General features: G+C 37.4%; 1 protein-coding gene across 7 annotated transcripts in view; it reads right to left on the bottom strand.

Annotated features, from left to right (window-relative positions):
- The window catches only part of LOC132132221 (neurotrimin-like), a 315058-nt gene that overhangs the window by 34335 nt on the left and 253484 nt on the right, over window positions 1-27239 (bottom strand). For all 7 annotated transcript variants that reach the window (XM_059544546.1, XM_059544552.1, XM_059544545.1 and 4 more), the window contains one exon: window positions 10632-10864. In XM_059544546.1, the coding sequence (XP_059400529.1) occupies window positions 10632-10864 (233 nt within the window). The remainder of the gene's footprint in view (window positions 1-10631; window positions 10865-27239) is intronic.

Here is a 27239-nt window from a genome sequence, read left to right as displayed (position 1 = left end):
TGGTTCAGGAAACAGCCCTTGTCCTCCGTAAAATGTGCTGCAAACATCTAAATATTTGGGTTGAACTGTTCTGGAACAGTGTTAGAATGTGTTAGAATGAGCCGTTTTTGGATGGCATGGTTGACTCTTAACTTTTATAAAGAATATCTCTTTGGATTTGAGACTTTAGTCTTTGCAACTTTACAGATCTTCTTTATGCACCAAGAGCTTGTAAAACTCCAAAGAGAAAGGAAAAATTTAAATCAAATTATCTGACCCCTTTAAAACATTGTATATATGACTCCAGGGCAAATGCAGGTTAATTTCAGTAGTGGTGTATAGCACAGTCACTCCCACTTGCCACTTTGGCAGGTTGAATCAGGGTCTTACATTTAGTTGTATCAAACAAATGCCTTAAACGGTAGAAGAAAAGTATTTCTTATATATTACTTTATTATTCATTTCAAGATGTCTTAACTATGGGGACATAAAGAAAAGATTGACAATATGGCTGGATTAAACTTCAAAAGGTTATGATTTCACTGAATAAATATGAGCACTGCTCGTTTCAAAGTCAAAATGCAGTATGCAGTAATGTTTTATATGAATATATCTCTGAAGGGAACTGACCGTCTTCAGAAAAGTTTCAATGCCATTTTTTATTTTATCTGATAAAGTATTATGTCCGCAGCTGCTTTGTGTACAGTAGTTACTAAGGAAAGTGCTATATTTCTGCAAACACGCCACCTGCTGTCAGAGAATGAATCAAATTTTCACACAGCCTGTGTGCTGTTTTTTTAAGGGTTTAAATGCTGACTGTAGTACATGCAACAGTAAAAAGGTTAAAGACAAAATTTAATAGTTCTTCCTGGCCATTTATTTCTTGTGCAAAGATTTTTTTTTTGTTTTTCAACAATTTTCCAACAACAAAATTCTGAACAGTAAGGGTGTCCTCGACTAAGGATTTTTATAGACAAATCGGAATTTTCGAATCTTGCCGATATTCGACTGATAGTCGAATCATATGTATGGGGGTGGGGCAAAATACATTAACAAGAGTCAAGTCAGACATTCAACTAACATAATTACTGATGTTAACACACAGGGAAAATGTGTAAAGAACACCTTGCAGATATAAACGGTGTAAAAAAAGTTTTATGTTTTGATTAACAGATAGCTAACATTTAATGTCGGTGAAACCATAACAATTAACAATTTTATTTTATTAAACTTTTTTACAATAGTGCTGTTATTATAACGTTAGCCTAAAACGTTAGCAGTTAATGTTCTGCATTTCTGATTTGAGCTGCGCGCGCTGAAGATGACCAGTAGAGTGATGCATTTGATAGCAAGTTTTTAATCAATGGGATTCAACTTATAGTTTCATATAGAATACACTTCGTTATTTATACAACATAACATTAATATTATGACTTATAGGCTATTTGCAAAAAGGGCCCGAATGCACATGAACATATCTGTGGGGCTCTGAATGCGAACTCCTTTTATGGACGCGTTCTTCACAAAACAATGTGCAGAAACACGGCAGCTAAACTCAAAAAATTCATAGCATTTTAGTATAATGGTCTTCTCATTATAATAGTATGTATGTAAATAACTGTCCCAGTCATAGTTATTAATATTCTGCATTGTAGTTTGATCTGCTCGTGCTGTGCGCTGAAGAGATGTCACTGTAGTACTACAATGAAGCGCTTAACTCAAAACCAAAAGCATCTTATATCAGGCAAATAATATATCCACGATATATATACACCGGCTTAAATGTTTTGAAATCACTTACCCTACCTGTTCGAAAAAATCCAGTCTCTGTCTGTGTCAGTTTTAGTCTTGGTAAAGTTTTAAATCCCTGCCGCCAAGATGCTCCTCTGTCGGTCACGGATTATGGAAAGTGAAACATAAATCTATAGGGGTGGTTGGATTTATTCACGCACTTTAAAATATTAATTTGAAGCTTCTTTCTTTTCAGATTCTTACAGCTTTATCATAATAGGCTGTATATTAACTTATTGGGAGAAAACATCTCAGGTTACGAATGTAACCATGGTTCCCTGAGTAGGGAACAAGACACTGCGTCCTCTAGGGGTCGCTATGGGGAACACCTCATCATGGCTCGTATCTGAAGCATACATTGAAAAAGACCAACGACTTGGCTGGCTACAACCTCTGATGTCCAATGGATGCGAGAAGAAAACTCTTCATTTCTTTTTGATCTCTGTATGGAGATCAGGCAGAAATGGAAGGCTCACCTGAGCTGGAGGGCTATGGACAGAAAGAGAACACTCATCGAGGTGGCCTCACGCCGTCACCTTGTTAGCGCACTTCCATGGCAAGTCCAACTTTGCCGTGGCACAATCCATAACCTCCAATAGCTCTACATAAGCAGGGCAGGAGAATTGAGAAGGCTCAGCCTCAGCTTCTTCACCATCCTCAATTATCTCCTGCTTTTCCTAGGTAAAAAAACCAAGCAGTGCACTAACCTCAGTATCAGAAAGTGTTAAAAGATATAACATCATCCTCCTGAGGCTCTCTCTCGTCCGCCGCCGACAAGGGAAAAGTCCCTCTCTAAATCATTCAGACAGATCCACCTGTAATTCTCACGAGCTCATTCTCCTCCGTGCCTCAGCAACGGTGGATCCTGAACTGCGGGAAGCAGAAGAATGCCTTTTTTCCTTTTTTTTCTTAGGAAAGAGAGATGAATGAGAGCGGAGCTTCTCAAAAGAAATCGCCTCCTCAAAGAAATTGCGTGCGTGCTCTTCACCCAAACAAATGACGCAAAGATTGTGTGTGTCATCAGGTGTCAAATAACGCCGACACGGATGCACACATTGTCTAAACGCTTGCTAGTAGTCGCCATGATAGACAGAGAAAGATCGCTCTTACCAGTTCTTTCATATGCACGCTTCAAACAGAAGTCAGTGAAGACGAAAAAGAGAATGACGTGTTCTCCCGGTGCCTGTTTATAGTCGCGCCGATAGTGACATCAGAGGCTGTCGCTGGCCAACTCGTTGGTGTTTTTTCAATGTATGCTTCAGACACGGGTCACGACTAGGTGTTCCCCATAGCGACCCCTAGAGAACGCAGTTCGAAGTTCCCTTGAAAGTGAACCGGTAGATCTGTTAAATCAAACATTTGAGCTCCCCCATATAGTCAAAATGGCATAATCAATAACACCTCGCAAATATTCGACCTTTAGATTGGTAGTCGAATCAGTCTCCTTGAATCAAAGCATCGATGCGTCGACTATTCGGGGTCACAACTACTGAACAGTGAGAATGCTCAGTGGCTAGTAACTTTGGAAAACTACCATGTATGTCCCTCTTTCCCATCTTGCACATTAACCCTTGGTCCTTACTATGACAGCCAATGTACAGTGAATATGCAAAAAAGCCATATATATATATATATAATAGTCAACAGTGGCGGACTGGGACAGTAAATCAGGCCGGGAATTTTAGTCCACCCCAGGCCACCTCTGTTGCTGCAGTCACCACCACCCAATTCATGTCTCCACCAGACTGCTAAACTGTTTGGCTCTCAGTTGTTTGAATTGGGTGATACTTAAATCAAAATCCTTAGACTGTGGATGGGTAAAATAATCAAATGAAGTATCAAGGCATTCCCCGTCTCGATCATCTTTCCCTTAATCCCCCTCTGCACATTGAGTTTCTCTGCAATATGAAATTAGCACTTTCAATAATCTACATTAATTATGCTGCCATCAATTGTATGTCCCAATGATCACAGTCCTACTACTGATGACCTTATAAATGCACATATTTTTCTAAGAGTATAGCCAGCATGTTTAGTTTTGCTTATAGCTTAAACGTTACGTGAAGGTTCCTGCTCTGACTCAAAAGCTGAACTGTCCACCCCCTCTTGTTCAAAGCAGGAGCACTAGCAGCACTAGTTGTATATATATATATAGATAGATAGATTTGATCTATTGTAAGTCGCTTTGAATGAAAGCGTCCGTCTGCCAAATAATTATGTAAATATTAGGGTGGAACAGTTCAACTTTTTCACAGTTCGGTTTGTTTCACGGTTTTAGAGTCACTGTTTCAGTACCGTTGTACGTGCTAGGTTTATGGAAAAACTATACTTTCAATATATAATAAGAATATTCTAACAACAACAACAAGCAACAGCACAAATAAATACAATAGAGTAAAGATACAAATAAAATAAACTGACTTTCAGGATTTTTTTTTTTTTAGGTAGGTCTTGCATTAGTTTTTAGGTACAGAAATTTAATAAAGTAATCATATGTAAAACTGCATAGCATTTTGTACTATAAATGAAAGATTATTCTTCATTAAAGTTACAAAAGCTTTTCAAATCAAGAGCAGTGAGTGATTTTCTTTGTTGTTGCAGTTGCAGTTTGATTAATATAAAGATGGTCACTTCAAAAGAATGCACTGATCCAGTGTTCGTATTAAACAAGAGTGAATGATTTGTCCAGGTTATGTTTTTTTTTTTTCTTCTCATCTCTGTTGTTGTAATGTCTGGGAATCCAGAATGCGCATGCATCAACAGAAACATATTTGAACCCGGTTTGTTTTATGGGTTATTTATAGTAAACCATATTACAGATGCTTTGTCAGATTTAAGTTGAACAGCGGTCTCAGCGCGTGCCGAACAGTGTGTGGTGAACTGAACGGTTCGGTTTTTTCAGTGAACCGTCCCATCCCTAGTAAATATAAATGTAATTCTGACCGACCTTTTTTGAAGCAACTTGCTGCGTCTGTGGCCAGGGCTTTTCTCCTTTTTATACATTCCCTCTCTGCTCCTCCTTTGTGTTTACTCTCAATTTTTTGCGCGATTTTCTAAGATAAAGCCTGCCTCTGGATATAGCCAATTAGGCAGTTCTTCGCTGATGTTTGGTCATGTGGTGGTGTAATTTTCACTCTGAGATCGCCTGATTCGTAGATTCATAAGTCCGTAAATTAATTCACAGTTGCATACCAGCGGCAGCCGGCAGGCCAGAATGACCGTCAGGCCACCGGGAAATGTCCCGGTGCTCCCGATGGCCAGTCCGCCCCTGATAGTCAGTTTTAAAGGGGGCATTGGATTAAATGTTCCCTTTTTTTTTTTTTTTTTTTTTTTTTTTTTTTTTTGCATTTAGCTAGGTTTCTGGTTCATCTGCCAACTCTGAAAAGCTGAATAGAAAATATGCAGCTAGTTTTTTATGAGTTGGATATCTGCTGTCCCCTTTAAAAAAATGCAAGGCTTGCCGATTCAACTTAAATCAGAACTTAATTTACTCAACCTTGAATGAGCTAATCTCTAGTTAATAATGTCTCTTTTTAACAAGTCAGCTCATAATCAAAGTCAGCACAGAGTAGTGTGGCTGTAAATATTTGCCCTCTAGTGATAAACACAGGCACTGAGACAGACAAACCCTATCCTTTATTTGTATTCGTGGTGGCGCTTGAGTTTGACGCTGTTTGTCACAAGCAGGTGTTCGAGAAACCACTCCCAGTGTTTACATAATACCTGCTTATTCAGGCTATTACCAAGTCATTTCTCATGATAAATTCAAAGTGCATGGCTGTGACTCTGCAAGCGGAGCATCAAATTGGATCTACATTCAAATGTGCAGTTTACATTGTAAAGACAGAGAGCAGCTGAGGGCTTTCACCTTTTCCCCTTTCTCTTTCTGTCTGCCACCAGCCAAGGTTACAGCCATGCACCCCAATCAGGCATCCCATGATACTGTCCAACGCTCTCTAAGTTGTTTGGTAACTGCTGGTTTATGCTTGTTTTTCTGTCTATGCGTTATGTCCAGGAATTGTACAGAATCTGACCTCCGTGTTGAAACATCTCTTCACACTCTCAATCAAGGCAGTATTTTCCAGAACTACGTTGCCAAGGCAACAAGGCAGTTGATTTGGATCTACTAAATGCTCTGGCTTGAACTGACCAATTGTGCTATAGGTAATACAAAAGCAAAATAATGTATTGATGCTAGCTGGAAACTTGAAAAACTGGAAAAAATTGCATTAATGGTTTGATATTGTAACAAGAAAAGTAGATTTTTTACATTTCTAAAGAAATTTTAGTTGTGCTTATCTATGTAATACCCAGCATCAGGATGTCAAGATTTTTTGCCTGGATGTTATCAAAGTGCAACATATTTAAACATATCAATCAGTAGAGTGAGAGGTATTTAACTTGCTTGTGTCAATATTAGGTTATTTTCCAGTATAAATAGATTCCAGACTTTATGGTAGTCATTTAGTTTGCCCTTTGCCATACAACATAATTATGTACTACCCAGTAGTATTGTACCAGCTTAAATCTAGTATTAATGGACAAATTCTGGACTTTAACACATATCTGTCTCCATTCTAAATCGGAAAGATCATATTGCACATCTACACCCCAAGCAACTCTTATTCTTTAGAATGATTAACACATTTCCAATAAAACATTGAAATTTGGTTTGTACCAAGATCTACAAAACATAAGATTTTCTAGTTCTGTTGGTCAAAATGGTTGAGAAGTTTGCTTGATGTTGATATATGAATGAAGACAGGCAGTTTTTGTTTTATTAATCTATACTTAATCAGTTCAACTTGTAACATCCATGTGAAGGTATAACACCAAAAAATAAGTAAAAAAAAAAAAAAAAATCATTGAATTGGAAAAAGGATCACCTCCCTCCCTCCACTCAGTCAGGTGTAGTTATGCAATAGATGCAGTGAATGGGCTCTTTATTAATAAAAAAAATAAACAAAACTAACAAAAGCTACATTGAGGGAAAAAGCAGGCAGGAAGGCCAGAACAAGGAGCACACAGACACATTTAACCACATACGACAAATAACGAAATGCAAACACAGAGAGACTAAGTAGGGCAGGTAACGAGGGAGACACAGGTGGAATAACTGAAAAAATAATGAGCAAACAAACGCGACACAAGCCATGTGCTTACACAAACACACATTGTCCTCTGGTGGCCATTCTGGGCACACCAGCTGAAGACTGTGACAGAGTATTACAATGAATCATGCAACGTGATTTACTTACATTTGCGTGTCAAATTACTGGTATTTACGCCATTATTTAACGCTCCAAAAAAGCATGTCTTAAAGCAGATGCTACTTTGCACTGCTCTTGGTAGATTGTGTAAGTCATTATGGAAATGATCTGGCTGCTACAGTGTTCTTTAGTTTGCACATTGTTAGTAAATCACCCTCAGAAATTTCCACTCCCATTTTTTTGGAATTGCGCTCACATTAATTTGCCGTAATAATAAATAATCTTTCCCCCAAAATTAAAATTTTATGAGATATAATACATGTCTGAAACAGAAACCAGTGCAGGATGAGGTCACAGTAATGCATGTGTTCAAATCCTATATTCACTGAGCAACAGTGATGCTTGGCTCAGCAAACACCATTAATACAATTTTCAGAGATGTGAGAGAGATATTTCGTACAGCTCTTCTCCAAATTCTACCTATTCTTTGATCTCACATTGTGTTTAATTGATGATGTCTTGAGCAGTCTTCTCAACTGAAGCAAGTATGAACTCATCTAACTCAACGTAGGATTCTTCTTTCATGGATCAAAGACTTTCTCAGAACCATGTGTCAGTGAGGCTAATTGTGACAAACAAAGATGCAACCGCTGCATATAAACTAACACAAATCCAGGTCTGACTCATTAGCCAAAAGTTAATAACTAGACCTCCCTGAACCCATTCAGAGTTATTTTCTTTTCTTCTTTCTTTTCTTTCTCATTGGTCTGCAGTACTTTTTCTTCACTTTCTTGCCTTTCAGGACAAAAACTACAACACATTGCATTTTTGGAATTAGAAGAAGAAACCTATGACCAGTAATATGAAAATGCCTAAGTTAAATAGATGATTGTATTCAAATTTTTAAAACCATTTGCCGTAAATGTAAAAAATATTTTGCCATATATGCAAATTCTGTTCTGGATAGTAATGTAAAGTAATGCATTTCCTCAATGTAAATTTTCATCAATAATGAAATTAATTACAGTATATTCTAAGAGTTATATATTTATTTGGAAGTTTTCAATGTAATGCATTTGTGTATAAAGTATGATTTATGCTTCCTGCAAGAACACCTACCAGGCAGAAGAGCAAAACAGTGAAGATGACAACAACAACAATAATAAAAATGAACAACCTGATTCAAATGTGTTTATACTGTATATGGATTCAGAAAATAATCATTTAGTTGGAGGGATAGGTAGTAGTTCTTAACTTTTCTAACCAATTTCCATTGTGGTGCTGAGTTGTGGCAACCTTGCTTGCTTGTTTTGATTACGTATTAAGACTATCTTTATGTCAAAAAGTTATGGAAAAATATTAGAATTACAACTTATTTGCGACTTATTTATCAAAATTAATTTGATATGAACCAGGAGAAATGAACCAAGAGAAAACATTACCATCTACAGCCGCGAGAGGGCGCTCTCTCGCAGCTGTAGACGGTAATGTTTTCTCTTGGTTCTTAATAAATGCGACTTATAGTCCAGTGCGACTTATATTTATTTTTTCCTCATCATGACATATTTTTGGACTAATGCGACTTATACTTAGGTGCGACTTATAGTCCGAAAAATACGGTATATACTATTATACCAGGAGAAAGTTACCCTGCTTTCCGATTCCATTCATATCTGTGGCTCATGATTGGCCATTCTGCCCCTGAATACCAGCCCATCCCATCCATATGCATTTCTATACCAATAACCATGTTAAAGGATGCTGATCCAAGACCCCTTCTGAAAAAATCATGGCCACCGTTAATGTTCATACCAATGCAACAAAAAAAATTCCCCAGTTCCTTTCTGCAGTCATTATTCATTCAATGGAGAAATAGTGCTGGAATTAAAAAAACACTACCAAAAAAGGTTATCCCAAATTCCCGTAATATTACTGAATGAGTTTTGCAATGAAAGCTGGAATTCTGCAGTGGTGACATGCTGTGCTCTAAATCTCTAGTCAGTGTAAAGTACCTCCGGTCGGCACTGTTATGACTTACTGCATCAATGCACAGGAATGACACTGCCATCAATCATATTAATACTGGACCCACAAATCAGGTGCAAAAAATGCACCCCGAGGTTTTACACAATCAGCATTAATTACATAATTATCCACTGCATTAAAATACCCAATATCGTAACTGGAGTTCAAGGCGTTTCTGATACTGAAAAATGGCCTCTCTAAAAATGCTGTACAAACTCAGACATAGATAACCAACAGAAAGCTGCTTTGTTTGAAAGAGACTTCAGTGTGAGCAGTGCTTAATTGCTACACTACTGACAACAGACAATAAACCATTTTGCTCACAAAATTTCACTAATATGACCACACCTTTACTTGTTATAGTGGGCACCATAAAGGTGGTCTGTTCACAGTTCACACCTCACCAATACACTCTTCCCATCACTCTCTGTTCCCATCCTTCTCCCTCACCTAAAACTGACTCTACATATATGCAATGTTAAGTGTGTACAAGAGAATATAGAGGTTTGGTATCATTTGAAATGTCTCAGTGCACCTGGTAAATTGTCTAATTTTTTCAGACATAGTACAAACTTCCAAGAAGTTCAGGAAAATAAGGAATATTGTGTGCCACTTAAGGTGTGCCCTCCCCCAGGTCCTTCATTCATCCTACCCCTGTGTGTAAATAAGTGCCCTTTTCTACAAGTATCAAGAACCCATTCAATCAAAAATTCTGACTGCCCATTTGTGATCCCTGGATAGGGGAACAAACCCTAATTATAATTGCAGACACCAACATTTGGTGAGCCCATTGAATTATTTGGGTATTTAAGGAAAGATGACAAAGGGTGCAGGGTGATTCTGTAGCCAGAAGCACGTAGCGTGGTGTTTGTCTGTTCACTCCACACTATGTATCTTTCTAAAGTCAGGTATGCATTTCTTAAGGTCTCTGCACACTGAGTCCAAAAATAATTGTTCATGAAGTAATAATAATTGTAAAAAAAATCCAGAAGTAACAAGACGTGACAAGATGTATGATTAAAATGTTTATTGCATTTGCAGTATACATCAATGCAGTATACATACCTCAATACTGTGTATACTGTATGTGTTTAATAGGGATGTGCACAACAATGATTGATCATATTTTAAAGTAACTGCAGTCATTAGTTTGATAATCAATCATCGCGGTCAAGTCCGAGTACTTGATGGTAACCTGACTTATATATTTGTCTTGTTCTTTTTGGTTATTGCAGCATGTTAGGTGGTACCAGAGCTCTGACTAGTTAGTGTTAGGACAGCATGCCATCCAGACAAATTTAAAACCACCAGTACTTGAAAAACTGACAAAAATGTGTAATACAGTAGTTGTGGACTTTTTTTTTTGTTTTACTTTTATGGTCCCGTTTGTCATTTGAGTTACACAGCTCCAATCCCCATTATAGAAAAGAGCACTCTTGATATTCTGCCATATTTTTTCATTCAGAAAAGACAGAAAGTCATACATAATGACAGGAGTAAATGACGACAGTATTTCCATTTTTGGATGAAGTACTTTTTTTTTTTTTAAATAAATCAACAGCATGTGAAAGCTTTTCATCCTCTTAGCACTTTTCACCATGACATATCTGAAAACTCCAAACTCACCTTGAACGATGATGTGCACAGATGTGGTTCGGGGTCTACTGCTAGTCTGCACCGCACAGATGTATTGGCCCTCATCCGTCAAGTCCACATCCTCAATTTTGATGGTGAACTCATCCTGGTTTAGAGTAACCAAACTCACCCGGGGGTCCACGGACCACTTATCCTCTCCGGCATACAGAATACTTGATCTGTTCAGCCACGCTGTGTGTGTCACAAAGTCCCCTTGTGAGCAACTATAAGACAAGAGAGAGAGCCAAAGAGAATACTCAACCTTTAGCATTAACATTATGAAAATGCTAAATGCGTTATGAAAAAACGTTCCCTTGTGAATTATCACTGACATATCCCTTTGTGACCAAAGCATCGGAATCAATCAATTAAGATAAATTAAAATATTCATTCAAATTAATTCAAATAGTCCCCCGGTACTGTACGTCAGAAAACTGCATCTGTTTCAGAAGTGAGCGCAAATGTATTCCCTAGATATTAAGCAAGGAAGAACAACAGGGTAAGACATCGATCAAACCCCCGAAACCTCCTGAAGATTTGGTTTATTAAATTGAGTGACCTCCAGGTAATATTTAAAGCTAAACTGGCAAGGGGGGAAACAGCTTTTTAATGATTTCCACTTAATGACAATGCCATCTCTCCTTATTACGAATACAATGGAATTAGATACTAATTACTTACAGACCTTCCTTAAATGAGGACATGCTGTGTCTAATTAGAGCTATGCCCAACAGTTAGCAGCAGAGGCCAAAATAGGCCCTCTTCATATAGTGTAGGGCTATTAAAATTTAAATGCAATCATGCGCTTAATTGATTACTTGCTTGATTAACCATTCATTAAAACGCAGGGATAATTTTCATGCAATCTTTGTTTTATCTCTGAAAGTATCACAGCCCAATCTTTGGTGTACATTCGAATAATAGGTGTTTGATGCTCATTAAAGTCCATTATGGTCATAATGCTTACAAGCTCTTTTTTGTAAATTCTTTGAGAGGTGCAGCACTGAACTACTTTAGCTTCTAGAGGGTAACATCCAAAACACCAGGGACAGATGAGGTAAATGTGCTTCTTTATGTCTTTTTTTCACCCTCGGCAGGTGGGCAGAAGTACTGGGTACAAGCAAAGGCATTCATTTTCATGAGAGAGGAAACTGCGGCATTGGCCTCCACCTTGTCTTATAATAGACTAAATAAAAATGCTGGAGATCAGTCGAAAGATCAAGCCTTTTCCCAGTGGACGGGTTCATAATACACTGCAGGGCATTCTACACAGAAATATTAAAGTCGCCCTCTCCGATCTGTCTTCTCCTTGCACTTCGCTATAAAGCAGTACAATGTGTAATTTCTGTAGCACAAATATATATATATATATATATATATATATATATATATATATTTTTTTTTTTTTTTTTTTAATTGCGATTAATCACATTATGCAAAAAAACTAATATAATGCATTCAAAAGTAGTGTATTGTGCACTTTTTCATTTTAAAGTACTGCTATATGAACAAAAGTGCAGTAACATTAGGTTTGCAAACACTTTAAACAAATAAGGTGCTTTTTTTACAGCAGTATTCCTTTTACAAAGTAGCAGTTAAAATATTTCTTGTAAATCTCAACTTTTTTATAGTTTTTTATAGAAAAACAAGTTATGCCCAGAGTCCAGAGTCTCGATCATAACATTATAACAGGTATTAGAAACCTACACGATCACGGGACAACCCTCTACATTACGAGTAAATCACTCGCATATGCGACTAAATCTTCATTCTTGCGAACAAATGATATCTAATGCTAGCCAATGGCTAATAAATTCTCATATTTTACTCGCCAATGTGTTAATTGGAGGCTAATTATAAGTTTAGCACATATATTTTCACTCGCGAACACTGTCTGACTGAGCGCTTCAGAGAGCAGAGCCCAAAGCTTGTGGCCAGTGGTGTTTGGACCCAAGTTTGAACCTCTGCTTCATGATGTTAACAGGAATCACTCAGGAGCCATCCCAGTGGAGGGGAAAGATTTTACCCTTATCATTTTATTCCAAGCAACGGGGCCGTCCCGGGGCACAAAATTCACAGGCTCATCGAAGACGCTTGCCTTAGGATTATTCTTGTGTCTTGCCCTCTATATACCTGTTTGCCAGTATCTGACCCATGCTTGTTAAGACCACGTCTCTGTCCAATAAAAGCTTGCATATGGATCCACATGTCTCGCATATCTTCAGGCCCGTTACAACACATTTGTACTTGTGCAGAACCAGAGAGACACATACAGGTTGCTAGTTTAATTTACGCTTTAAATAAAGTCATGTATCCTTGGCATTTGACATAAATGCTGTTAGTGAATGTCCCTGTAATTTTATATGCAGAATGTCCCTATAAATTTATATATAGAATTCAGTGCAAATATTTCGGCTAAAAGGTTTTTTTTTTTTTTTTTTTTTAAGAAATTTGTCTTTATAATTGAATATAATGACCATTGACCATGGGCCAAAAAAAACCTCATAAGTCATAAGGGTCAATTTTCCGAAATTAATAATGAAAAATGAAAACTGAATAAATAAGCCGAGATACAACTATTTAAAAATGTGGAATCTGAGGGTGCAAAAAAAATCGAAATATTGAGAAATTAGCCTTTAAAGCTGTCTAAATAAAGTTCTTAGCAATGCATATTACACTGTAAAATATTTCCAGGATTTCACAATATATAACTGTAATATTTCACAGGTAATTACATTATTACCACTTCACAGGCTTTAACTGTGATATTTCACAATATAATACCGTATTTAGACTTTTACTGTGAAAATAATGCAGGCGCGGGGCTTTTACAAGAAACTACTGTGAATTCCGTCATTTTCGCGCTGCAACTGCGTCATCTGAGCTCCCCGGAGCTCCCTGGCCTGATCTCCTCCATGGTCTCACTCGACGGATTCAGTGCGGTAAGTGTTTAATTTCAAACTTTGTCAATTTGATGACTGTTTTTAATATGTAATTTCATGTTATTTAAAAGTATGAACCAAATTAGCGTTAGTTAAGTTCTGTTTCATGTTTTTGTAACTTAGCTGGAGCAGACCATAGACTGTATGGAGCAGACTCGCGTCTAGGTTTGAGCGCGCAAATTTGAATGATCAGACGTTAGTTGTGTTAATAAGTGTATAGCTAGTAGTACCGTATTAAGTTATTAACTGTGAGGCTTCACGTTAACTACACCGTCAAAATTTAACTTTAGCTTTGCTTAATGCTTTTCTTAGTTAACATTCGTTACTCTAACAGCACTCTCTCTTTTCCCACAGCATTTTTCTACCACCGGGAAATAAAGTTATAAGGTAAGCTGTGGCCTTAATGTGTGTATTATGACAGTTATGATCAACTAGATACATTATAGTGTTGTGGATTTGTGCAAAGGTGGAATAAATTAATCTCAAATTAGTAATGTTAGCTGGGCGTCGTCCATATTTTTCTGCCGTGTGTGTGAAACGGAGCAGCCGTTGTCTGTCTCGTCAACAGAAAAAATAAAGTGCATTTTATTATAAAAAAGATATAGGAAAATAAATGTTTTTATCACTGAATTAGTGGAGCTTCGTTAGCTGTGCTATTCTAAAGTAAAACAGGTCGACATCTGGAGATATTAGGAGCCATTTTGTCTGTGAACGGGTAATAATTCTAGTGCTGTGTTCACACCAAACGCGAATAGAGTGTCAAATTCGCGTCTACCGCGTCTAGTTTGCTGCTTGACCATTTTGAGATCATTCGCTTCAGTCGCGCAAGTAATTCGCTTCATTCTCGCGTGAAATTTAACTTCACAACAGACGCGAATTCGCGTCATGGGGGGGCTTCTGCCAGCTGAGTTTACGCAGCATTTTCAACCGCCATTTTTATTCGGATAATTTTCAAAATATTACTGTTATTGTGTCATGAAATGTAGTTTTAAAAGTATATCAGGCGAGAATGTAGTTGTTTTAAACTCAAATATGCAGTTTATTTATAATAACAGCGTCTATTTAAAAAATGTGTTTCGCCGATCTCGGAGATGAGCTCCATGCCATCAGCGGGAACTCCGTCATCATGTATCCGCCGAGAGCAGCCTCACCTCAGCTAGATCTTCTGACATTTGCCGCTGGCTCTGATGTCTCTTTAGTGATTCAAGTTAAAATATAATTTGTTTGGGGTAAAACGAAACGTTTCTTATCTTTGGCCTTTATTCAATCAATCTATTAATATTTTATATATATATATATATATATATATATATATATATATATATATATATATTCCTGTCTCTATAGAAAAATGAACTTTTGTAATATAGCTCTGGTTGACTGCTCACTGACAACATCAGTCGTTCCTCCTTGTTGAATGAGTGGAGAAGGGTCTTCCTATTCGAACTAGACGCGCGAATGAGGCGAATTCGCGTCTTTCGCGCCGCGCTAAACGCCTTCATTCGCACCGCGAGACCTCCAGACGCGCGTAAACGCGCCTTTGCATTGACTTAACATTGAAATCATTCGCGCCAGACGCTCTATTCGCGTTTGGTGTGAACACAGCATAGGAGGAAGAGTGCAAGCAGAAACAGCCACATGGAGATGGACTGGCAACAGGCTCTTCCTCCATCCTCTGCAAATAGTACGTGTAAATGATGTAAATTGTTGTGTGCAAATGCATTGCCTGGGTAAATCACACACATCTAACTTACTTTGTTGCAGGACTATTCTTGACTGTGTGTTTGTGATGTAAATGTTTTTCAGTTGCTGTTAAGTTATTTAAATGGTTGCTGTTTAATTGAATCCAAGTAATGTCACCTTGTTAAAACTGAGCTAACTTTAGTTTTGCTCAGTACTGCAACAGCAGTGACCCACTGAAGGTGATGACTAGGAACTGAAACCTTTTTAATCCCACTTGAATTAAACTAACATCTTTCTTCTCTGTCTTTTTGTTTATATGTGCTTCTTGGGCATCAACCCAGAGACAGGTACAAAATCAAAGAGGCAGAGAGGACACATAAACCAGCAAGACTGTACAGTGATCAGGAAGCTCATTGACTTTGAATGGATGTCAGTCTAATGTAAGTTGTGTTCCAACTTCAGAACAGACTAACGAAACACTGTCTTTGTTTTAAGCTAGAATTAGTTATGCAGTAAGATGTTTACTTAAGCTATTAACGGGTTAGTTCACTCAAAAATGTAAAGTCTCTCATTAATTACACTCCCTCATGATGTTCCAAACAATTTTGTTCAACACAAATTAAGATAATTTTAAGAAGTCTGAGAGCTTTCTGATCCCGTTTATAGACTGCAATGTTATAACCGCTTTCAAGCCCCAGAAAGGTAGTAAAAATATTGTTAAAATAGTCCATGTGACTACAGTGGTTCAACCTTATTGCTATGATGCGACGAGAATACTTTTTGTGCGTTCCGCACTATTAAGTATTTTTGCATCGCTTCATAACAGTAAGGTTGAACCACTGTAGTCACATGGACTATTTTAACAATCTTCACTACCTTTCCGGGCCTTAAAAGTGGTAATAAAATTGCTGTCCATGGAAGAGTCAGAAAATGTCTTAATTTGTGTTCCAAAGATGAATGAAGGGCTAACGTGTTTGGAATGAGGGTGGGTTTTTGGGTAAACTATCCCTTTAATCTGTTCTACGAGTTTAGACAGGCTGCAAAATGTGTAAAATTCATTGTTCTTACGTTTATTTGAATTAAACATGTCTTTTCAATGTTATAGGTTATTGATATGTTAGAATAAAAACTTTACAATAGTTTTAAGTGTAAATTTACATCACATTACTGGCTTACTGAGTTGCATTACTATGTATGCATGTCATGTAATTTTTGCTTAACCTCAATCGACCAGAGTCCTCTGGTTTGTTGATTTAATATTAATTGATATAGTACTATTCACATGATTTATCATGAGTTTTACAATTGTAATTTCTTAAATTGTACACATTTTAGGATTAGTTTTACAACGCGAGTACCATACTTGCAGGTACTTGCACCACAAAGTAACTTAAACTTTTTGTCTTTCTTATCTTTTGTAGATAGTGGACAGAACCCATACTATGCAGGTGCCTGCTGCAAGGGAAGGAGTGAGACACCTGCAACCCTCTCTTTTCCCACCTTTTTGTCTTTTCTTCCCTATCTCACTCTCTCTTCTCTCTCTCCTTCTTTCTCTTTTCATCTCCTACGTTGTGAAGTAGCATTATCACATAGTAAACACATGCACAGTGCACACACATAGACACACATTCCTGTTACCCAGTGTTCATTCCGGTTACCCAGTGTTTATTCCTGTTATTAAATTGTATTTTTCAAGTACCATTATCACATAATGGCAAACACAGTAAACACATTCACACACATATTGACAGACATTCATGTTACCCAGTGTTCATTCATGTTACACAGTGTTTATTCCTTTTATTAAAATGTATTTTTCTTCTAAAAAAATAAAAGTTAAACCATTTTTTTATCAGTTTGGTTTGGTCCATCATTTATGCTAAATCACAGTATAGACATGGTTAAATACAGTAATTCTACAGCACCTTATTGTTAAATTACAGTAATATGATAGACTAACTGTAATTGCACAGTAAAATACTGTAATTATACAGCAGCTTACTGCTAAATCACAGTAATATGACGGCATAGTTATTGTGAAGTCACAGTAAACAGCTGTCATTTCACAATTATTTACTGTAAAAATGATACGGTAACTTGCTGTGAAAGTCATGCAATTATTAACCTGCTATTTATTGTAAATTTACAGTGAAATAATTAACAGTGTACATATTACTATTCTAAAATAATAAATGTCTCCCAAGGTGAATATATTAGAAGCAAGTCAGAGCCAATCATAATAGCAGAAAGAGATGTATCAGCTGGTGTGAAAAAGAAAAGGTTGTGAAACAGTGTAACAAAGCACACTCAAGGGCATTCAAAGTTGGCTGGAATAATAGAAAAGAAAATGCAAAGCAAAAGCAGCTGTTGCACCTGTAATTGAATGAAACCCTTGATGAAACACAGTTTATGGGATCAAAGAGCAAAACTCTCGCACATTCGTCATGTAGACATGGATGATATGGTAAATAATACGGGAAACAAAGAGTGCTGTTGTTCAAATAGCTTTTCACTGCACACACATTGTGTGCTTGCATGCATGCACAGATGACTGCATAAGTGCAAAACTATATTTGATGGAACTGTTCACCCAAAGAAAAAAAAAAAGAAAAAAAAATAATATTTACTCAAACTCAACCTGCCATGACTTTCTTTGTTCATTAACATCAAACTGTTGCTTCAGACTAAAATACAAGTCCTATCCATAATATTGTTTCATCCAATGAAAGTCATCTCATCTGAATCAGGAGAAAAATCTGCACAGATCAAGCACTGCTTACAAGCAAAAAACAGTCCAAAACAGTTCTAAACAAATATGTTGGTGGATTTTTATGTAAGAGGACAACATGGGAATGACATTCTGACTGGTGGAAGCATTATTATAGATTATGGGTCATCAAAAGCAACTGTTTAAAATACTTTACTGATGGATTGGTTTCTTATAGGTACATAGATTTTCACTTATGGACCAGAGTCTTGTGGATTATTGTGATGTTTTTATCAGCTGTTTGATGGCACCCACTAACTGCAGAAGAAGTGATGTAATGCTAAATTTTTCCAAATCTGTTACAATACTGAAAAAACTGGATCTTGGATGCCATGAGGGTGAGTACATTTTGAGCAAATGTTGGTAAAAAATTCCTTTAATTTTGTGTGATCTATCCATTTAAGTATGTGCACAGTGGTGACTGCACGTTGTTGGTTCAGTTATGGCATTAAATTATTATTTACAGCAGCACCATAAAACACTGTGCATTATAATAACAGCCTCTTGGAAAGACACTGAGGCTGAATCCAATTCAATCAGTCTTAACCTTGAGCAGTCAGAACCTTCTGCTGGAAACCTGTAGCACAGCATCTCCGGCCACTAGAGCATGTCTGAGCTGCATGTTCATAGTGCCACACTGAATCAGCACAATGCAACAAATACATAAATTAATAAATAACTCCACTTTATATTTCCTTATCAGAGAAGAGCAGACAGCAAACAATTTAATCCAAATAAAGTGTCTACCCTTTCAGAGCAATGAGAAGCATCCAAGGGTGGGGAAAATTAAGCATATGGAATAAAAAAGCACAGCCCTCATCCATTTTTTTGTCCTGACACTGAATTGCATGCACTTTGGGAAAATCCTTATGGGTTATGTTCGACTGCTCTCATTGTAGTACGGATTACATGGAGTTAATTTTTACTGCAGTGTCATCATGTTGTCACAAGATGCTTTTTAGTTACAGTAGTATAGAATTACTTTGGTTATTCATTCACGATGCATTGGAGTCATGGATCCAACTCTATTTCAGCTACTGTAGCAGTGCATCAAGCATATCCCACTGTATTTTGATGGACAAAAATATATCGGGTATCAGACCAAGTGTGGCTTTGAAAATAAATCTCCGCGCAGCCCCTTCTGGCTACCTCATGACATGAACAAGAGAGGGCATTCATTATTAATTTACTTTGGAGAGAGGGATTGATTTGGCATTGTAGGTCTATAGAGGAAAAAAAAAGGCTATTATATATAACACTGGATTACCTCCAAATAACATTACTGTCAGGGAGTTAGTGTACAGCCAAGACAGAACATTGCTGCTACCTGAACGGTAAGGATGTATTGATTTTTGGCCCAAACACACACACTGTTACGGCATCATTGTATGTGGGGTTGGGAGTTGCAGACACTGTCAACATAGAGAGAGGCAACAACCTGTTGTTTATATGTTTCAAAGTAAAATTCTGGGTGTACGGTTTACAAATTGTGCTCCCAAAGGTCTGTGCACACTTTTTCTCTCACTTCAATTTCTGATTCTAAGTACTGAATCATTCCTCCTCCACTTCCCAGAGTGTATATGAGGGTCATAGAGTTCTTTTAAATAATTTTAAAGTCTTCAAGCGGACAGAATACTAATCGATTATTTCATTAAGTGGTTTCAAATGCACTGAAATTAACAACTTCACAGCTCTGAAATATAATGGTGAAGAAAATTTTTGGAGGAACAAGAGTTTCAGAAGCGTCAGCACTTTGCAACTCATAGCTGAAATTGAGCTTTTTTTGTGCCATAAGGCATTAGTTTGCTCCCTTTAACCACATCACATGGTAAGGGTTTGCAGGAGAAATCTCAACATCTTGGATGGATCGTGAGTTGAACGAACTTTACAAGCCACTTATAAATGCTTTTATCAAAAGTATGCATTTAATGACTTAAAATAATTTAATTTTAATAGAAAGTTTAGCAAAATATGTGAGATTTCAGTTCGCTTCAGTGCTTAAATGAACATTTAAGGGTTTAAAAGGGAATATATAAAAAAAAATATTTTCCTTTTGGAATTTCATCTTTTGAAATAAAACACATTGATGTGTTTAACAATACAAAAATTCCAGGCCTGCATAGACATCTAAAGATCTTCTGATCTTTTGTATAGTTTGTAGACTACGGGCTATTGACTTGTTTGGTGTTGCATCATAGCTGTGTGGGCGAAGTCGGCATGGGGGAAAACAGTCCTTTCCCCCTCATTGGAAAAGCATGGTGTTGACTCAGATTGGCTTACATAAAATAATTTCCGCCGCTCGACAGAGCAACATACGTATAAAAACTGAGACGTATTGGGTCGGACTGTCTTTACGGTATCTGTGACTGGACAAACGACCCAACGGACCAGACAAAAGTGTCGTTTCCCAACATTACCTAATGGAGCAAGAGACCACTTACTACAAGTCTATACGAGAACTAGACGGCTTGTGAAAAGTAAACATTTGTCTTTTGTTTTGCTTCATTTTAATAAAGTGATAAAGACTTTAGTAAAAGCCTGTCATACTTTATTATTGATATATTACAAAGGATTTTTAACATCGACAAAACAGGTAACATTAAGGTCCACTTAAGTGGCTTGAAATGCGCAGAGTTATTCTAGGTAGTGTGTGCTGCGGCTGCCTAATCATTTTCACAAATACGTGTCTTAAAATAAAAATATAACATGAACATTTGTATATAAAATACAAAAAAAAAACATGGTTATTGGTTACGATTTAAACCATGGTAAAAACAATGTTTTGCTACACTAACCATAGTTTAACCATGGTATTTGTAGAAAAACTGTGGTTATAGGCTATAACTGGTCATAAAATGCCCCCCCAAAAAAGCATGGTTAGCCTATACTTTTACTATAGTAATACCATTGGTAATTTTCATAAGGGATTGTGTATAATAATATGAAATAAATGTTTTAATAGATTATGACATCACAGAATATCAGGGAGTGAGATTTATTTGATTGTGATGTGAATGAGCATTACTGTAAGCCGTGCAGGAGGACAGGACTTATGACAGATCATTGCAGAGCAAGTATTGTAGCCTATCTCTGCTACCCGCTCTGTGCTACCTCCATTAGTCCTTCTGTTTATCAGTCATATACATCTTCATATCAGTTTTTTTTTTACTTATTAGATGTACAGAACGCCACACAGCATCTTTTCGGCACTGCACCAAGCAAAAATCTTCCCAAAACTTAAATATCAAGAACCTAACAAAGTCTCCGTGCGTTAATTTTAATGGTTTGTTTTCCCCCACGGCATATACGGTTATGACGTTTTTGTGGGCATTACAAGCAATGTCGAACAAGTCAATGGCACAATTGGAGCAAAGTATTTTATTATGTATAAAAACAGTGTATATATATATATATATATATATATATATATATATATATTACTTATATAAACAGACATATATAGGGAGAAAGTTATTTTCTTTAAAATCCATTATACACATAAGTAAATATAGAAATACACAATAGGTTAAAAAAATAAATGAAATTAATAATAATAATAATAATAAAAACAACAACATTGTCAAGTCTCATTACAGTTTCTTCTTGCAGTGACAATTTGCTGTGCAAACACATAATTTCTTTCTTGTTGTCTGGGCTTTTGTCCTTCTGTGTCTCTCATTCTCACTCACAATGTGATGAAATATGAATATGTTTCAATATGAGAGGGTACTATTTAATATGATTTTCTGCATCTCTCCATAAGATTGTGCGCTCAGGATACTCAGATTGCAGTAATGGCAGTAAGACTGAACCAAGCAAAGCAGAGCTAATTACCTCTCTGCTGGTCCGTCTAACACAAGCCCAACCACCCGAGACATCCTTCTGGTCCTGCCGTTATTCACGTCCGCCCAGACATACATAAATAGTTGCAGATGAGGCTGAATTAGTAACATAATAGTCTAAATACATGGTAAACAATTAGTAGACTCTGCTAACATAGATTCTTGGATATTATTGATTAGGACATCATATATATATATATATATATATATATATATATATATATATATATATATAAATTATATTTTTTGTTCGTTGTCTGTCTTTTCAAAGCTTAAGTTAACGAACGTTTTTCTTTAGTTTTAATTTGCCTAACTATTGACCTGACCCTGTAGATGCCATAATCCCACTCCGTCTCTCTCCTGCTTTCCGTTTTTTTTTTTTTTTTTTTTTTATGGTGGGCATTTACACAGCTGCCTAGAGCAGAGCTGATTGGGGAGAACGGAGGTGCGCTCACTCTATTGGTTAGTAAGACTGTCACTGAAGGCTGACAGTCATGCATATGCATATGAGTAAAATCGCGTCCACATCGCAGGCCTATGCAATTAGCAAATCGCAAGTCTCAAATGGAGATTTCGATTCAATTTCGATTAATCGCACAGCCCTAGAATATAAGTATAGACATGTAAATGTTTTCAAAATATATACTGTATATGTATTTATATATACATAATAAATATACACCTGATGAAGACCTTGGAGAGGATTGTACTACGACATCTGAGAACCGTGGTGAGTTCAAAACTGGATCCCCTACAGTTCGCTTACCAACCAGGCATAGGGGTGGAGGATGCCATCATCTATCTTTCACACAGAGCACTGTCACATCTGGAGAGCACTGGGAGCACTGTGAGGGTCATGTTTTTTTATTTTTCCAGTGCTTTCAATACAATTCAACCATCACTGCTCTGGGAGAAGCTATTGGGGGCTGGTGTTGACCAACACCTGTCTGCATGGACCATCAGTTACCTCACGGACAGACCACAGTATGTGAGGCTCCAGGACTGTGTGTCTGATGTGGTGATGAGCAGCACAGGAGCACCACAGGGGACAGTGCTTGCTCCTTTTCTCTACACCCTGTATACAGCAGACTTCAGGTATAACACAAGCAGCTGTCACATGCAGAAGTTCTCAGATGATACTGCCATTGTTGGGAGGGTTGCAGAGGAGAATGACCAGGAGTACCGGGAGGTCATCGGGGACTTTGTCAACTGGTGTGAGTTAAACCACCTTCACATCAATGCCAGCAAGACTAAGGAGATGGTAGTTGACTTTCGCCGGAGGCCACCTGGTGCTACACCGGTGAACATCCAGGGTGTTGACATTGAGATGGTGGAGACATACAAATACCTGGGTGTTCACCTTAACAAGAAACTAGACTGGTCCACAAACACAGATGTCCTGTACAAGAAGGGCCAAAGCCGTCTCCATCTGCTGAGGAGGCTGAGTTCTTTCGGTGTGTGCAGGTCTCTGTTAAAAACTTTTTATGACTCTGTGGTGGCATCTGCAATATTTTATGCAGTAGTATGCTGGGGAGCTGGGAGTACAGAAAGGGACAGGAAAAAGCTTAATAAACTGGTGAAGAAGGCTAGCTCTGTTCTGGTCTGCCCTCTGGACACCATAGAGGAGGTGGGGGAGAGGAGGATGTTAGCCAGGTTGACATCTATTATGGGCAACACTTCTCACCCCCTGCATGAGACTGTGAGCTCCTTGAGCAGCTCCTTCAGTAGCAGACTGCTGCACCCTCAGTGTAAGAAGGAGCGCTTCCGCAGGTCCTTCATTCCAGCAGCAGTCAGACTTTTTAATGCAACATCATAATGCAGCACTGCAAGCTGCTTCTGAACTTTAAGTAGCACCGGACAATTATTCTGCATTATGTGTATTTCTTTATCTTTTTATTACGTGTGTCACCTACAATTGTGCAATATGTAACCTTCGTTTATTTACATTATACTTATTTGTATAATTGTATATTTGTATTTATATACTGTCTGTTTACATAAGGTTGGTTATTGTGTGGATACAGTTGTTCTCTAATTATCATTATTACTGTTATTGTAACCACTCTTATTCTATTCTATTATATTATATTTTTTATTTTTGAGCTGCTGTAACACAGAAATTTCCCCAATGTGGGATTAATAAAGTCTATCAATCAATCAATCAATCAATACACAGAACACACTCCAATATTACGCAAACATTATTTTGCATGCAATTAACTGCGATTAATCGTTTGACAGCACCTATATATATATATATATTAGGGGTGTAACGATACGCATATTCGTTTTGAACGTTGGACTAATTAATTATATTTGGAAAAAAATTGTGAAATATAATGATATGCGTTCAACAAGGTAGCCCAATAACCCAAACGACATAACAGGCAACACCCCTGACACCCCCGAAGAAGAAAAAAACACCAACTTATATGTTTATGTTAGGCTACTCAGTCAGGCGCTCGCTCACTCCGTAATACACGCTGAAGGCTCGTTGCTCGTTGGCCAATGCGTTTAACAGACCAGAAATAGAGATCCTCCAATAACCAACAGGTCTGGTGTTTGGGTGCACTTTGGATTCCCTGTAAGCTATAATGGTGATGGCAAGAGAGTGGTGAATAAAAAAATGATATGTCGCATCTAGGGTACACCATACTTGAAACATGTCAACTCATTTACGCCGACATCACCTTAGTGTGTCAGTATCTGGGAAAAGACGGAAAAAAGGAGAAACATACATGCAACAAACTATCCCCGCAGCATTTAGACAGACATTTCCAACGGATTCAAACAGGGCAAAAAACATCACCACGACGATTGGTAAGGTTACATTTACGTTATAGCCGCGGATATGAGACCTTACTATTTACCATTCATTCTATTATCACCATTATAGCTTACAGGGAATCCAAAGTGCACCCAAACACCAGACCTGTTGGTTATTGGAGGATCTTCTATTTCTGGTCTGTTAAACGCATTAGCCATTTTGCAACGAGCCTTCAGCGCGTACTGAGTGAGCGAGCACCTTACTCTGTAGTGTAAAACGTAGGTTTTAAGAACATGCTTAATGTAATTGAGCCCCGTTACAATATTCCTTCACGAGCCCATTTCAGACAGACCGTAATTCCTGCTTTGTTCCAAAAAACATAAGCCCTATAGAGAACCAATTGAGTAAAAACACACTCAATATAAAGAGTTATAGAGTTCCATATAAAAAGTTATAATTTTTTTTTATAAGGAGCTGTTTTTGTTTTATACAGTATGCTGCTAAGAAAACACCATAGAAGATCGGTAAAGAATAGCTCCATCATTGTTCAATGTAAAAAAAAAAAAAAAAACATATTTTATTAGTTTTAATAAATAAAACATTTTTTAAAAATCAAGGAAATTTGTCTGCCAATTTTTTCTTTTAGCTGTTTCTAAAACGTACCGAACCGAACCGAACCGTGACACCAGTGTATCGTATCGAACCGAACCATGAATTTGGTGAACCGTTACATCCCTAATATATATATATCTATATATATATATAGGGCTGGGCAAGTTCATGCTTTATCATCGTTTTAATGCATTAATTGATTAGCACAGATTATTATTTTATCATGCATTAACAGTTTTTTTTTTTTAATTATTATTATGAAAGTCCGTTGCTCATTGGCTCTGAATACATATACAGACAAATCATGGGTCACAGGAGGGGATGCTCCAAATCAAATTATTTATGCTAAGCATCAGCATTCACAAACCACTGTAAACTGTTATTTTTAACAGAAAATAATGCAACGAGCTCGTAATCACAACTTCATAAATGGGACATCTGAAGTTTACGATAGCATGTGAAGACAGCAGAGAAGCACTTTTATATTACTTATTACACATATATCGCTTTTGTCGCTTAGAAATATTCACGCAATCATGCACTATGTATCAGAAGATCTGCACTCTGTTGCGGTTAGCGCTCACACTCACTGATCTATATATAACTGAACCGCACTCATGCCCACCTCTTCCAACCAAGCCAGGGACTGCTAAATGGAGCGATCACACTAGTCCAACGAACCAGGCTTTGGGGGTTAAGATTGCCTAGTGTAAGCACACCCTAATTATTCTACCGCATAGCACAAACACAAGTCTCTACACACTCACTCACCAAGTGTTGTTCCGCACCGCATTCTGCTGTGTTGGGTCCCGTGATCATGCAGGTCTCTTCCCGGAAGATGCCTGTTATAATGTTATGATCCGATATACTGTATATACACACTTACTGGCAACTTTATTAGGTACACCTGTTCAATTGCTTGGTAACACAAATTGCTAATCAGCTAATCACATGGCAGCAACTCCATTTAGGCATATAGATGTGGTGAAGACAACTTGCTGAAGTTCAAACCGAGGATCAGAATGGGGAAGAAAGGGGACTTAAGTGACTTTGAATGTGAAATGGTTTTTGGTGCCAGACAGGCTGGTCTGAGTATTTCAAAAACTACTTTAATATACTGGGATTTTCATGCACAAATATCTCTAGGATTTCCAGAGAATGGTCCGAAAAAGAGAAAATATCCAGTGAGCGGCAGTTGTGTGGATGAAAATACCTTGTTGATGTCAGAGGTAAGAGGAGAATGGGCAGACTGGTTAGATGTAGGGATGGGCGTTTTCCGCAAATATCACATTCGAATATTTGAGCTCACAAAAAACGAATATTCGAATATTCGTTTATTTCAATTAAGTTTAATAAGACAGACGTTATTTTTCAGCAACATTTATTGTTTCCGTCATTTTTGAAGAAGCTTAAACACAATAAGCTTGAACATTACACTACATCGTGTTTTGTAGCTGAAAACCTTTAACAATGTGTGCAAACAAACAAAAATGTACAAATTCAAAGCAAAAAAAAAAAAAACAAGTGAACAAAGAAAAAACGTAAATAAAGCAGCCTGCAGCAATTAGGCTATTGTACAGAATGTACAGAACATTTAACTTGGAAACAAGAAAATAAATCTTTTTTGCTTTTTTTGTATTGTTTTACATGTTCTTGTTAAGGAACACAGACATGTTAACATGATCGGGGGAAAGTCGGCTCCTTGTGTTAACAATAAGGCCGGCCGCGGAGAAAACGCACTCTGATGGCACAGACGTTGCCGGGACACACAAATAACGGTGTGCTAAGAGACTAAGTTTTGTGATGCGCTTCGTGTTTTCGTTTCACCACTGAATGGGATCCTCAACTGATGGAATACATGGCTCCAGCAAGAACTATTGCCATTCGTCTCGGCTGGACTCTCTGTAATCATCGCTAAAGAACTGGCTAAGCCTTTTCCGACGAGTGGACATTGCCACATCCTCTTCATTGTTGGTGGTGGCGGCT

This window comes from Carassius carassius, chromosome 49 (assembly GCF_963082965.1).
Source record: "Carassius carassius chromosome 49, fCarCar2.1, whole genome shotgun sequence".
NCBI lineage: Eukaryota > Metazoa > Chordata > Actinopteri > Cypriniformes > Cyprinidae > Carassius > Carassius carassius.
The sequence above is the reverse complement of the archived record's forward strand: the minus strand, read 5'-3'. Positions and strand labels throughout refer to the sequence as shown.